The 14,051-nt window shown below is 40.3% G+C and overlaps 1 protein-coding gene across 2 annotated transcripts in view; it reads left to right on the top strand.

Moving 5' to 3' along the window:
- Nucleotides 1-14,051, top strand: part of LOC149263344 (uncharacterized) — a 197,706-nt gene that overhangs the window by 157,751 nt on the left and 25,904 nt on the right. For both annotated transcript variants that reach the window (XM_089426156.1, XM_089426158.1), the window contains one exon: nucleotides 5,514-5,646. In XM_089426156.1, the coding sequence (XP_089282282.1) occupies nucleotides 5,514-5,646 (133 nt within the window). The remainder of the gene's footprint in view (nucleotides 1-5,513; nucleotides 5,647-14,051) is intronic.

Below are 14,051 nucleotides of genomic sequence, written 5' to 3'. Positions count from 1 at the left end.
CAACTTTCCAAAGATGATTTCTTCAATGTTTGTCTCCTTTTGGGCTTGTCCTTCACCTTAGCTCTGATACCATGTTAAATTTCACACTTCTCTATGTTGTTTCAATTACTTTTAGCCCAATTCAATTCTTCAATTAGCAATATTTTCAATAACAATTAATATTTCCAATCATCAACAGTAATTGAAGATAGAACAGTAAATGAAATGACAAAGGAGACAATCAACACATCAACAAGAGACACCAGATTTGGTCAAAGACCAAGGAAAAACCCCACAAGGGGGAAAACCCTTTGAAAATTCTTCTTCTATTAGATTGTCATAAAATGTTCAGCAGAGAGTACAATGAGCCCAATACAAAATCATCCAACAAAATTATCCCAACAACATTCAGAAATATGTTCCCAACATCAATATAGATCAGAGACAACTTTTCCTGTCCGTGGTCAACTATGGTCAACTATGGTCAAATGTCAAATTTTAGCCCTAGAGCCCAATCACATGGAGGAAGAAGGATGTGTGCGGTTGAGACCTTCCAACCGCACTGTTGAGCTTGCTAGCTTGCGGTCGTAGCAAAAAATTGGCTGTGTGCAGCTTGCGGTCGAAACAAAAACCCTAAAACATGTGTGAGCTTCGAACCCTGTAATCTCGGACCTGTACGAACCAAATTTCTCGACCCAACTTCTAACTTGTGCGAACCAATCAATGAAGAAGAGAAGAAGAAGATGCTTGGTGATATCCAAATGAGCTTGAGGTCACTTGTATTTATAGGCTTCCAAGGGTGACCAATTTCCTATTAGGGCTGACTTGTCTAGTTGTGCATATGTGGGCTTTTCTTCATAAGTACATTTTCCCTTGTCCAAATTGAGCGCTTCAATAGTCAAAATTGGTCCTCTCGAAAAGAGGAATCTAGTCCCATGGTTGGAATTGGTCAACAAGCTGCCAAATTAACAAATAATAATGGAGTGGAGGGTGAAAAGGGGTCTTAGGGACAAATGCCATGGTCAAAAGGGTAGCAATGATGAGGATATCCACATTCTGGGCATACATATGTGAGGAGGGAGCAATCATGGATGCATGAATTACCCTAGCCTTTGTTTTTCCATTCATCTTATTTGCCTTTTGGCTTTTCTTGATTTTTTTCTTTGTATTATCGCTCAAAGCTTTAGGAAATGAGAGCATGTTGTGAATGATGTGTAGCAGTGGTTACCCCCTTAAAGGTGGGGTAGTTCATTGCCCGTCAAGCGTTGGGACATGCAAATGTTCCTTTTATGATGTGATGGGGCAACAGTGGCGTTGGCAATTGGGTAATGGCCATAATGATAAGGAGTAGGGATCATGCTTGGCTTTTTCCCATGTGCTAATTTTAGTTTCTCGACCATCTTTTCCATTTTATAATTTTCTTTCTTTTTGTTTCTTTCTTGTGGCCATGATATGCTTTTTACTTTTATTTTAGTTGCACCAACCTCCAGGGCAACGTTTCTAGGCCCAAACCAGATATGTGGACAAGGGGAGGGTGTGCTAGAACCCAGTGGAACCAAAGTCATGTGGACCTAGAGATTGGAGGTGCAGTATAGGGTTCATAACTTACGAAGGGAAGTGATAAGTATGGAATGGGAAAACGAGACCACACTATCTCAATTGGGGTTTCCCAAGTAGTGCCCTTCCTAAAGCCATGGGCCATTAGGGGAGGTCCCACTGGACTAGGATTGAAGATTAACCCCCCATTTAAGGTGAGGGAACAAAACCACGATTAAAACCCTTCCTTTTTCCAAGTCACCCAATAATCCATGCCAAATGCCCAAATGAAAACAAGCATAAGCACCTGATTGCACAATGAATAACATACCTTTTGGGTCGGATTGCCCACCTTCTAACATGTGCTCTTGACAAATGGGTGAGGAAACATACAACTAATGCAGGTGGTGGAGATAAAGTGTCACATCAGATCACATCGACTACAAGGTGGCTGTTAGGGGCTGCCAACTGGAAGAAGATGATTAGGAGAAAAATTCTCCTAGGGGCACCCACTTTTGGTGGGTTACAAGAACCACTTGCATCAGGAAACATGAACTGCCCCAGGAAATGTAGAAAGTTGTCTATGTGAGACTGCCATGTATGAGAATCGTTTGAGGGACACTGCACCAAAGCCAAGGTCACATACAAACTCTATAGACATATTACCATGCGGTAAGACATAGGTGCACCTTGACACAAGCTATATTGGCTCATACAACAGTCATCACCCCTACAAAATGCAGGCTCCCCTAGAACTGTGAGTCCTTCTCAAGTAAGTCCATCCAAGGCCGTAACAAAAGGAGCCAGAGATGAACCCAAAGGGACAGGCCATAGTCTGACCAGACAAGTCTAGGACACCTAATATGGGGCCTCGCATGGTTGTTACAGGGATTCTGACTTGTGACCTCGGGCTTATAATGGCGGTGAAATATACTGCAAATATATATATATATATATATACCCTGCTGATATGAGGGGTAACATTAGATTTTAGAGAGGAGTAATTTTTCATGGTGTAGATTTGAGTGCTAACAAGTCCCTTGAGGGCAATATTGTAATTATTGTATTGTGTGAATGAGAAGACAATGATTGTTGCTTCAAACTTCTGTTGGCTGTCCACTATATTCATGCTATTGATTTATTTGATATAATCTCTGTCCATTTGTAGGGCTGATCTCATCTTCTGATATGCAGTGTTTATGCTGTTGAGTTCACCAGTGAGTAGTTGTGTTTATGCAGATGTGTAATTTTGATTGGTGTTTCCATTCTTTTTGTCATCACTATAGGTTAACTCTGTGACTTCAAATCTGAGTATCATGTGACAGTAAAATTATGATAGAGATGGTCCTATCATGCACCCATTAGAGTTCCAGGTCATTAGAAGATTTTTCTTACTTCAGACATATTGGCTATTTGGGAGATTCAAAGGATGGTCCTTTCAGAGGATTTGTTTAAGATGAACATTGTAATGCAAGGCCCAATTTGGAGGGATTGGTGTTCGTCCTTTTGTAAGCCTATCCAGAATAATAATACAAAGCAATTATATTGCTTGATGCATCAAAAACTCCCATTGGCTCGAATTTTGAATGTTAGATTGATGTGGACATACCTACAGAGGATTGATACAAAGGACCGATGGTGTATTCCCTTTTGACCTTTCTTATAAATTATGAGTTTTTGCTTGGTTGGTCTTTTAATACAGTTTACCAACAAAATCTTAGTTGAAAACGTCTTTACAGACGACCGTTGCCCTATTTGTGGTAAAATGGAGTCTCTTAAGAGAATTTTGTGGGAGTATTGAGCAGTCTAAGGTTGAAGGCAACATGTGAAGACACAAGTTCCTTCTATCTTCTAGGGAGTTATCCAGCGAAGGGCTGCACTATTTGGTGCCTCTAATTAGTTAATTCTCAGCTTATACGAGTCTTTTAAATTGTCTCAGAATTGCTTCTCTGTTCTATTTGGAAACTAGATGTAATTATATTTTTGACAATGAGGTTAGCTCTGTTTCTTCATTCTGTAGGTTTTGGCAGGAAGAGTTATGTATGCTACTCTAGGTCAAAGGTTGTCTCCTAATTAGAGATACCAACAATGTATATGATTTTGCCTATTCAGATTTGATTTCAGTTCTCAGAGCACCAAGGATGAAGTTTTGATTTTCTTCTGCTCCTTGTACATACTCTTCCTTGCAAATATCTCTACTCCCTATAAATAATTTCTGTTTAATATAAGGTTTATTTTCTCAAAAAAAAAGTGTATATGATCCTAGATTGATACAGTGTGGAAGATTTCGTGTGCATATCCATTGTGCAGATAAAACCCTCTTAATTGTCTTGACATCAAGGTTTCTACCTAAAGATTAGGAATCTTCCACCACTGCAGCAACTCTGTAATCCACCACCTTACAATGCTTTCAGCTCCACTTCACCAGAGGTGAGAAAACATTATATTTTGATGGTCTAGCTCTTCGTCAATGGTGTTTCAGATGGGAAAGCTACAAAAGGGAGTTAACATATCCTAGATTGCTCCTTTAGGTGTTAAACTGAAACGTTGCTGATGAAAAATGGGCTCCCTTTTTTGTTTAACATCAGCATAGATCCATCTTAACTCCAGATCTATCATGCGCTGAGAGGAATAAAATCCCTTGAGGTGCAACATTTCCTCAAGTTTTTGCAATCTCCAAAAGGTTTGCACCTCAAGGGTTTTGATCCCTCTTGGAGCATGATAGATCCAACATTAGGATGGATATATGCTAGTGATAAGGAGGGAATTTATTGACTAGTTAAGATGGAATTTGTATTGAAGTTATAGGTGGAACGCAAGATTGTTGCTTACAACAACTTGGAAAGAGAACAAATCTCTCCTAGTTATCTTGCTCACATGATAACCATTGTCCCTGTATGTTTACATGATCTCGAAAACTCAGAGCAAGATGTATTAATGTTTCACAATTTTTTTAAATATATTCTTTTTAGTATTTTAAACTTTAAGTTTAGGTTATGGCTGACTTTGTATATTTTGTATTGACTTAATATTTTATTATTTTAAGGTGCCATGTGTCAACTCCATGTTGAGCTGCAATTACACATCCCTCATACTGGGCTGTAGAAATTATCTCTAGGCACGATCACCTCCGTGCACATCCCTCAATGGAATTTTGCACTTGAGCCCAAAACATGACATCCATCCCTTATAAATAAAAAACTTATTTACAAGAATTTACATAAAATACAAGGATCTCAGTATTGGGGTCTTATAAGGTAGTTGAAGAGTTGTTCATAGGTTGACAATATATTTATACAAATACATGTATCTGACAAATTATCAGACCATGCATGTACCCTTTGAATAGCTATCAATGAGGCAAGCGAGTAGGATTTCTGTGAATTGAATAGCAAATTGATATATGATCATGCCGATGACTCGCATAACAGCACACAGATTAAACAATGTTGCCAACGATTAATCACCTGCTATAGTTTTAAAATGTAAGCAAGTTTGCCTTAATAATTCATAATTGGTAGAAAATTGATACACGTGCGAATTGAATAGCTTGCATGGTTCATATGCATAACCTTGATCTAGCACAAGCTAGCCTTGTTTTCTCTATAAAGATATGACTGAGCCATCCGATTTTCAAAATAATGAATTAAATGGTCTTGGACTTCATATATTCCCAGGTCAGTTGACTATATTTCCTTTATTTGGATCTTGCAGGGAAGTACATTTAATATGCATTTGCTTGTGACAATGAAGTAAACAGTGATCGAAACTTTTGTTGCAACATCCATGTTTCTTATTTCAATGAAGTGATTTGATTACATTGTTAGTGAATGGACAATCTCCTTTTTAAGGAAAACGTATTGCATTTAGTTTTATAACATTGAGCCTCAGCCTGTTCATCATTATGTTACTAGCCAATATGTTGGTGAAAGAGGAATATTGATTTTGTGTCCTTGTAAATTTCTTCAAGCTCACTGACATATTGTCTGTTTTCAAAGCTCCCAATAGTCAGTGTTACCATGTTGGGTGGCCAAATATGGAAGTGGAATGAGTCTAAGAAATGGCTGAAGATATTAAATGTGCAACATGTGATTGACTGGTTTGGGGCAAGAAAGCAAAGGACAAGATTGGGTACGTATAAGGTTTACTTTGAGAATCAATAGAACATAAAAGAAATGTTATTTGATGGAATTTTTCTTCTTCCATTTGCGAGTCAACTATGTTCAATTATTTTTACTCTTATTTCTTTCTTGTTTCAACTTTCTTCCCCTCTATTTATGTGCATTTACAATTTGGCATATATTGGAGAAACCCTAGGGCGCTCTGCTGCATTTCATGGATGGTATATGTTATTGCTCAATCTCTCTCCTAGAGGGAAAAGTCACAATCCCAATGGGAGAGCCTTGTTGCCTCAAAATCGAGCAGGCCTTGTCAGGCCTCACAAAGTATGAACTGGACTAATACACAACAAGGCAAGGAGGTGGCTGCCACTGTCACCTTAGCGCTCCACCTCCTGCTCTTTAATGGAATATCACCACACGGGAGGCTTCCTAGCATATATCTATTATCACCTAAAGACATTCTAAGTCAATAGGTTCAAGGTGATGCAAGTGAAAGACTTAATCAAGATAATCTTATTTGGATTTGGGCACAAATCTTTATGTGAAGGAACAATGTACCATAAAATAATCCTAGAGAAGAGTACTTGAGGCTTATGGTTTCAAGTTATGATTCAATAATAGTGCTTTTAGGCATACAAGTACAAGGAAAATATTCTTTAAATATATGATCAACAATAGAGAATGGTAAACCTTCAACAAGCCCTAAGTTGAAGCCTTGTGTAGAACTAGGGTTTACTATGGTACTAAATTTCGTAGGGTTGATGACATCAACCCTAATGAGACATTTCCACCAAGAAAAATGCTAGATTTTGAGTTTGTGAGGTCAAACAAGGTGAAAAGATGCCAAATCAACTCTAATGCTTTAGTAGCTCAAGCCCTAGTTGAATTTGTCCCTTGCCCTAACCCTAGTGGGTTGCTTTGAAGGGCCCAAAAAGTAAGAGAGAGGAAAAGATAAAAGTTTTTAAGAATTTTAATCATCAATGGGATCCCAGTGGCTTTTCCCTACTTGGGTGATATAATCTTAGGGATTTAAACCATAGAGATCAAATTTTTTCTTGGAGTAAAGGGGAAAACCCTAGTTTTTACTTCTTAACCATAGCTATGATTTTATGAGGGGAGAAATTAACTAGAAAAATGCTCACTAGGAGGTTTTCTAGGGAGTTCAAGGAATATAGATTAAACATGCAACAATTTACCAAGAATTTCCAATAAAATTTTGCATTTAGACAAGGAACAAGTAAAAACCCTAGCAATATTTCATCACATGTAAAACCATAAAAGACATGCAATAACTACTCAAATTTTCCAATGAACATGCCTTATTTCAATCCCAAAAAGATGTCTCCAACAAAAAAACTAGTGTCCAATAGCAAAAATCCACATAAGATCACATCTCCTCAAGCAACAAAGTACAATAGGCTAAGTCGAGCTCTTCTAGAGAGGCCAAAATCCACAAGTGTGATGATGACAAATGAAAAGAAGTGATCCTCCTTTTATAAGAGGTCTATCACCTCTAATAATCCACTAAAAGTCCCTAAAACAAGTTTAATTTTGAGTAGACACAAAGTAAAATGGGTTACAAGCCAACCTAGTAGCTCAACAAATAAAATATGCCAATAAATGCCTACACGTGTGAGCTATAAGCTCTCAATAAACATGATGTCATGCCCTTTAGGGTTCAAAATGTTCCAAATGTATAATGTAAGGGTTGGATGAGTCTCCAAGCACCATGATCAACCTCAATTTGAGGAAGGGTCCTCAAATCAAGCCTCAAAGCATTACCATGTGTCCAAAAGCCAACTTTGGATGCCTTGTGTCATCTCTATGGGTGTTGGTACCACTCAAACTAGCAGGGGCCCTAAGAGGGGATCCTATAGAGCAACTACTAGGTCAAGGGAAACAATGGAGCGATAGCCCACTGTCACCTCAGCTAAGGCTCCCTTCTCTTTACAGACTTTCACAGATGGGAGGAGTCCCGGTATGAGAGGAATCACGATAACAAATATGTCAATAAAATGATGAAAGGTGATTCCCAAGGCCTATTCACAAGAGAGACTCAATTGTATAGCTTGCTTGCTTTGGAAGCAAGGTGATGGGCTCTCTAGGAAGGGCTAAGAAGGTCCTTAAGGCTAGGTTTTGAGAATATGCTTTGTCAAGATGGTTCCTAGACTTGAAGGTCTTTATAGAGACTTGGCTTTTATGAGATCTTTGTAAAATTGCACTCAGCAAGTTGAGGGACCATGAAAGGCTAAGTGGTCCCACAATTAGGTTAAGGGTATGGAGTTTGTCAACCAAACATGTGCCTGACCTAATTAGGGAAGGGAAGAGGATCAATGCACAAATTTTTTTTGAGGCTTGAATTCAATGATTCCAATGAGGACACTAGCCAAGGGAAACCTAGGGCAAGAAATGGTCCTTGAGCTAGGGCTTGCTATATCTCGAGATCCTACCATTGGATTTGCTTCAAATTTGGAGGGTCTCTAGAGAAAACTTCAACGCAGTTGTTATGAAAATTCCTACACTCAAGGAACCCCTACTGTAGCAAATCTGAATCTACTTCACCTACTTGATTTTTAAATTACATTCATCAAGTTATTCTTCTGAATACTAAAGCAAATTACTTTTGCGGCCTACACTAATTAAATATTTGATCTCATGAAACAGAAAACTAGAGCACATAACAAGATACATAGGACACACTTATTTCTTGATATGCAATAGTCCCCAGAAAAACCCAATGCGGGAAAATCGATGCAACAACTCTGAGGGTTTATTATTATGCAGGAGAAATATCTGAATACAAATCTAGGATGCTCATCTAGCAATCCTTTACAGAGAAAAACACTGGCGGAAAATCTGAGTGAGTTTTACCTCACTTCACCTGACAGAATTCCAGCTGATCCAGCACAAGACTGGCTAACCCCGACTATTTCTGTGTTGGTCCTGTGTGAGCCTTTCAGGCTCTGTGTCAGCTCCTCTGCCCTCTACATCAGCTATCCCGACTGTTCCAACAGTTCCAGCTTCTACGTGACAGGAAACTTTCCCCTTTGCGCAGTGCTTTCTGGTTCTGCGTCAAGGCTGGGTGGTCCCAGACTGGACCAGCGTCAGCTCTCCCAGCTACTGCGATGCCTCTCTGCAAGCTCTCTCCTCCTCTCTGTTAGTATTCGCCAGAAAGTCCTTCTGGATTCTCATTGCCCCTCTGCTGCCTGATGATCACTTAGTTTGAATTTCTTAGCTTCCTAGCCCTAGAAATCGAAGTCCATATCAATTCTTCTCTTCGTGTGTGTTTTCAAATGAATGCCAAGCCTCCATTTTGTACTTTTTCTGTTGAGTCTTCAACGATCGAGATTATGTCTCTAATCAATGGCTAAGATTAAAACATGACTTGATGTGCCTTCTAGATCATTCTCATCCATATTTTGATTAATACCCATTAATATTTTAATTTCCCTAAGTTTAGACTTAGGAACTCCATTAAAAATATTAATTATTTTAATAAAATACAATCCAGGTGGATTTTCACCAAACGGTTTCTGGGTTCTTTAAAACTCATGTGCCTTAGCCTCTCCACTAATTTTCAAGGCTAGAGCACTTCCGGTGCTACCAAAAACTAACATTCCCTCTTAGCAAGGAAAATGATCTAGCAACAATGTCCACTTGCATGTTGCTTTGTTTCTGAAGCACCTCCTTTCTGCATTGTTGCTGCGACCAACACTGTGCTATTACTGCTACTGTACTGCTACCCATGACACTGCCTTTGCCACTACTGCATATGTACTACAACTCCCTCTCAAATGCTGCATCTGCTATGCTGCTAGCATTGCCATTGCTAACACTGCATCTGTACTGCAACTCAATTGCTGAGAGAAGCAACTGAAAAACATCCAAAATTAGCTGAACTTAACCGTGTTCAGCATAATACAATGAATGTTGGAATCTGATTGCTGCCGACCCTCTGAATTTTCTGCGTTGCTGCTGACGTCTGCACTGTGCCATTTGCACTACTACCAACCTTGCTATGCGCTGATCAGTCTCTGGTCCCAAGCTACTGCATTTGTCCTCCAAACAATCTACTGCATTTGTCCTCCAAACAATCTACTGCATCATTTGAGACACTAAGTCCATCTCGCTACTGTTGAATCGTGGGCTCTCGTAGCAAGGAATTGATCCAAGAGGTGGACTCCTCAAGGATCCTGCCCACATGTAGTCCTCTCGACTACAACTCAATATTGCCCCATCTCCCTCTTGGAGATGCGTGGGCACTCATGGCAAACTCATCCTTGTCAATCTTTGCTGAAGCGGCCTTAGGATCATGTTTCTCATCCTTATCCTTTTTCTTCAAAGGACACTGGGATGCATAGTGGCCCATCTCGCCGCAAATGAAACATTTCACCTTCAAAATGTCCTTCTTTCGCTTTTGCTTCTGCTGTCCCTTCGATGCTAGAGTTGTGTTTTCCTCCTCCTCCTTCGTCTTTGTGCCACTCCCATTGCTGCCATTGAGGTTGACCTTCACTAGGTCCCTCCTTAACTCTTCCTGTTGAAGAGTTGCCCACATCTCCTCCCATGAAGGTAGTTTTTTCTTGCCCAATATGCTTTGGACGAAAACTTGCCATTCATTTGAGACTCCATTAAGGGCTATCCTCACCATCGCAGTTGGATGAGGAGTGGACTCCACTGCAGCAAGCTAGTCTCTGGTGTCTTGAAGACGTTGAAGATAGAGGTTCGCCCCTTCTCCTTTCTGCATCAAAGTTCGCTGCAACCTCTTCTCTAAATACATCTTCCACTGTTCAGAAGAGCTTTCATACAGAGAAGACAAGACTTCCCACATCTCTTGGGCTGTATCCTTGCCCTGCAAGTGTAAGACTACATGATCTCGAACTCCATCGAGAATGAGCCTCTTTGCCTTCCCCTGCTCGGCCTTGTACTTCTTCTTTTGATCATTGTCAGCAGGAACAAATACAACACTTTTGACGTAGGCCTCGAGATCATATTCCTTCAGAACAACTAAGATTCAGGTTTTCCATATGACATAGTTGGAGGCTCCGTCCAACCTGTCCTGATCTCTGAGCCCACGTGATGCCATCTCACTCAATTGTCGAACGAACTTCTCTAGTCACTGCTTAGCACTGCTCAATTGCTCAGCAAGTGAGAAATTCGAACTTTCTGGCGGAAAAGTTATATGAGGAGAAAATTCCCCTTCTATGTGTCTTTGTTCTTTTCTAGCGGATTTCTGCCCTGACAGAAATTGCGCCCTTCAAGCACTGTTCTGAAGCTTTGCGTTACTCCCTCTACCTCTGCAAACTCACAAACTGGAAATCGTACCTCTCTGTTGTCTCACTCAGAGAGAGATTTCCTTGAATCTGCTTCCCAACAACGACTGCGCAATCCCCTCGAGGGGATTCGAATCACTGCCAAGTGCAGCTTTCGGCCTCACTGCTCAACACTTGATTTGTTCTTCCTGTTTCAAAATCAACCCTCTGATACCATGTGAAAATTCCTACACTCAAGGAACCCCTACTGTAGCAAATCTGAATCTACTTCACCTACTTGATTTTTAAATTACATTCATCAAGTTATTCTTCTGAATACTGAAGCAAATTACTTCTGCAGCCTACACTAATTAAATATTTGATCTCATGAAATAGAAAACTAGAGTAAAGAACAAGATACATAGGACACTTATTTTTGGACACAATAGTCCCCGAAAAACCCAATGCGGGAAAACCGGTGTAGCAACTCTGAGGGTTTTTTATTATGCAGGAGAAATATCTGAATACAAATCTAGGATGCTCATCTAGCAATCCTTTACAGAGAAAAATACTGGCAGAAAATCTGAGTGAGTTTTACCTCACTTCACCCGACAGAATTCTGGCTGATCCAACACAAGACTGGCTAACCCCGGCTATTTTTGCGCTGGCCCTGCGTAGGCCCTCTGTCAGCCTTTCAGGCTCTACGTCAGCTCCTCTGCCCTCTGCATCAGCTATCCCGACAGTTTTGGAAGTTCCGGCTTCTGCGTGACAAGCAACTTCCCTTTGCGCAATCCTTTTTGGCTCTACGTTAAGGCTGCGTGGGCCCAGATTGGCCCAGTGTCAGCTCTCTCAGCTACTGCGCTGCCTCACTGGAAGCTCTCTCTGCCTTTTTGTTAGTATTCTCCGGAAAGTCCTTCCGGATTCTCTTTGCCCCTCTGCTGCTAAATGATCTCTTAGTTCGAATTTCGCAACTTCCTAGCCTTAGAAATCGAACTTCAGATCAATTTGTTCTCTCCTTGTGTGTTTTTAAATGAACCCCAAGCCTCCATTTTATACTTTTCCTGTTGAGTCTTCAATGGCTGAGATTAAATCTCTAATCAATGGCTAAGATTAAAACATGACTTTATCCACCTTCTAGATCATTCTCACCCATATTTTGATTAATACCCAGTAATATCTTAATTTCCCTAAGTTTAGACTTAGGAACTCCATTAAAAATATTAATTATTTTAATAAAATACAATCCGGGTGGAATTTCACCAAACGGTTTCTGGGTTCTTTAGAACTCATATGCGTTAGCGTCTCCACCTATTTTCAAAGCTAGAGCACTTCCGATGCTACCAAAAACTAACATTTGTGGACCAAAAATCGAAGTGTTTGGATGGATAGAACGTGAGATAAGTGATGCCCGAGGTGACCTATGTAGGCTAGGCCTAGGAAAAGAGGTAAGTGAAAAGAATAAGCGTTGAAGATGATCACCTATGGAGGATTAGTGCCTTGTCCTTTGGGAGAGATGTTGTCAAGTAGAATTTATGGTTTGGAAAAAATTCACCCAATCAAGGAGGTCTTCAAGCAACTTCGCATGGCATAGGGCATGAGAGTAGCTACTTGAGATCTTTATACTTTGATATGCAGTGATTGATGACTTATCGAGATGCATTTAACACAAATTATCTCTAGGAACGTTTACCCATTCATACATGGCCCATGACATGATGCAACGCTATAAAAGATCACAATTTCCACCAATTCGTATAGAAAAGCAGTAAATTTCAGACTTGTACAACAAAAATCCTAGCAACATTCATGTGACAAAGGTAAACAATAAGAATAAGCATGAAAAGAGTACTTACATGTACAAAAGAGTATATGCAATCATCAAATTATACCAATAATGAAGCTCCAAGACAAGAGAGAAAGATCAAAACATCAAAATTCGTTCCATATCATCCAAACTCATTCTCCAAAAGGATAGCGAAAATCTGACAAGAGCTAATAACCCAATCCAAGTGATGATGATCAAAATGAATCATCTCACTTCTATTTATACACTCTCTAATGAATTCGATTTAGCTAAATTGGCCTAATTTAGCCCCTAAAATAAAATAATGTGCATAATAACAATACTTTTGGTGACAAGCCCACCAAATAGCTCAATAATGTAAAGATAAGCCTCTCAAGAGGGTCGAATGATCAACAAAGTGAGTCGTTGGGCCTTTGAGGAGGCCTAATGAAGTCCAAGGGGTGCCATGATGTAGAAATGGACTCCAAACATAGTGGACAAGGGGTTGGCCCCTTGTTTTCCAAGCAAGAACCTATGGTGCTCCCAAGTGGGTGTGGGGGCACAAGGACATCCTCATGGGTCTCCAAGTGGATTGGAAATGCCTATAGACCATTTGTAAGGGTTAGGATGGTGATGTAAGCCCTCTCTCTGCATCAGGAGACATCCTCTAGACTTCGGAATATCTGCCAAGTGTATGGTGCAATTGTGGAGTCGACTAGGCATGGTGAACCAGGTGCATCATCCTCATCCATAAGGTGGAACATGAGCAATCAATGATCGATGCTGGGGATCTATGAAGTAATCTCTACTATGGTGGAGGCCCATGGCTCTCAACGCTCACCCTACAAGTGCTAATGTGGCCCTTTGGAGGGCTAGGACCCCATATAGGGAGACCAAGCCCCAAATGAAGACCCACTTGCAATCCTTCATAAGATCCAATGTGTCCCCTTGCTCTCTAATACAACAAGTCATTAGAATAATCAAGTAATAAAGCTTATAAGACATGGGATCAACGAGGTACTTCATGGTGGCATGCCCTTCCATAGAGGGCTTTGGCATGTACAAGTGTCTCAAAGCTCAATAGGGTGTTAGCCAAGGACCCTATTAGGTGGTTTCAACCTCTAAAGGGGGTGACATGTCCATGGTACATCCCTTAAGTGGTAGGTGGCAAATGATATAATAATGGAATGGAGTGGGGATCAGGGGAATCATCCAGACCACATGTCAAGGTGCAAGGGTAGCTATAATAAGGGAAGCCCACACCTGGGTATATGAGTGTAGGAGGGAGCAAATCATGGTACATGAGTTACCCCGAACTTTGTTTTTCCACCCTTCTTCATATGCCTTTTGCCTTTGATTGATTTTTCTTTATAACTGCTCAGG

The sequence above is a fragment of the Pinus tabuliformis genome, chromosome 6 (genome assembly GCF_031772625.1).
Source record: "Pinus tabuliformis cultivar Carrire ecotype Pingquan chromosome 6, CPIR1, whole genome shotgun sequence".
Lineage (NCBI taxonomy): Eukaryota > Viridiplantae > Streptophyta > Pinopsida > Pinales > Pinaceae > Pinus > Pinus tabuliformis.
The sequence above is the reverse complement of the archived record's forward strand: the minus strand, read 5'-3'. Positions and strand labels throughout refer to the sequence as shown.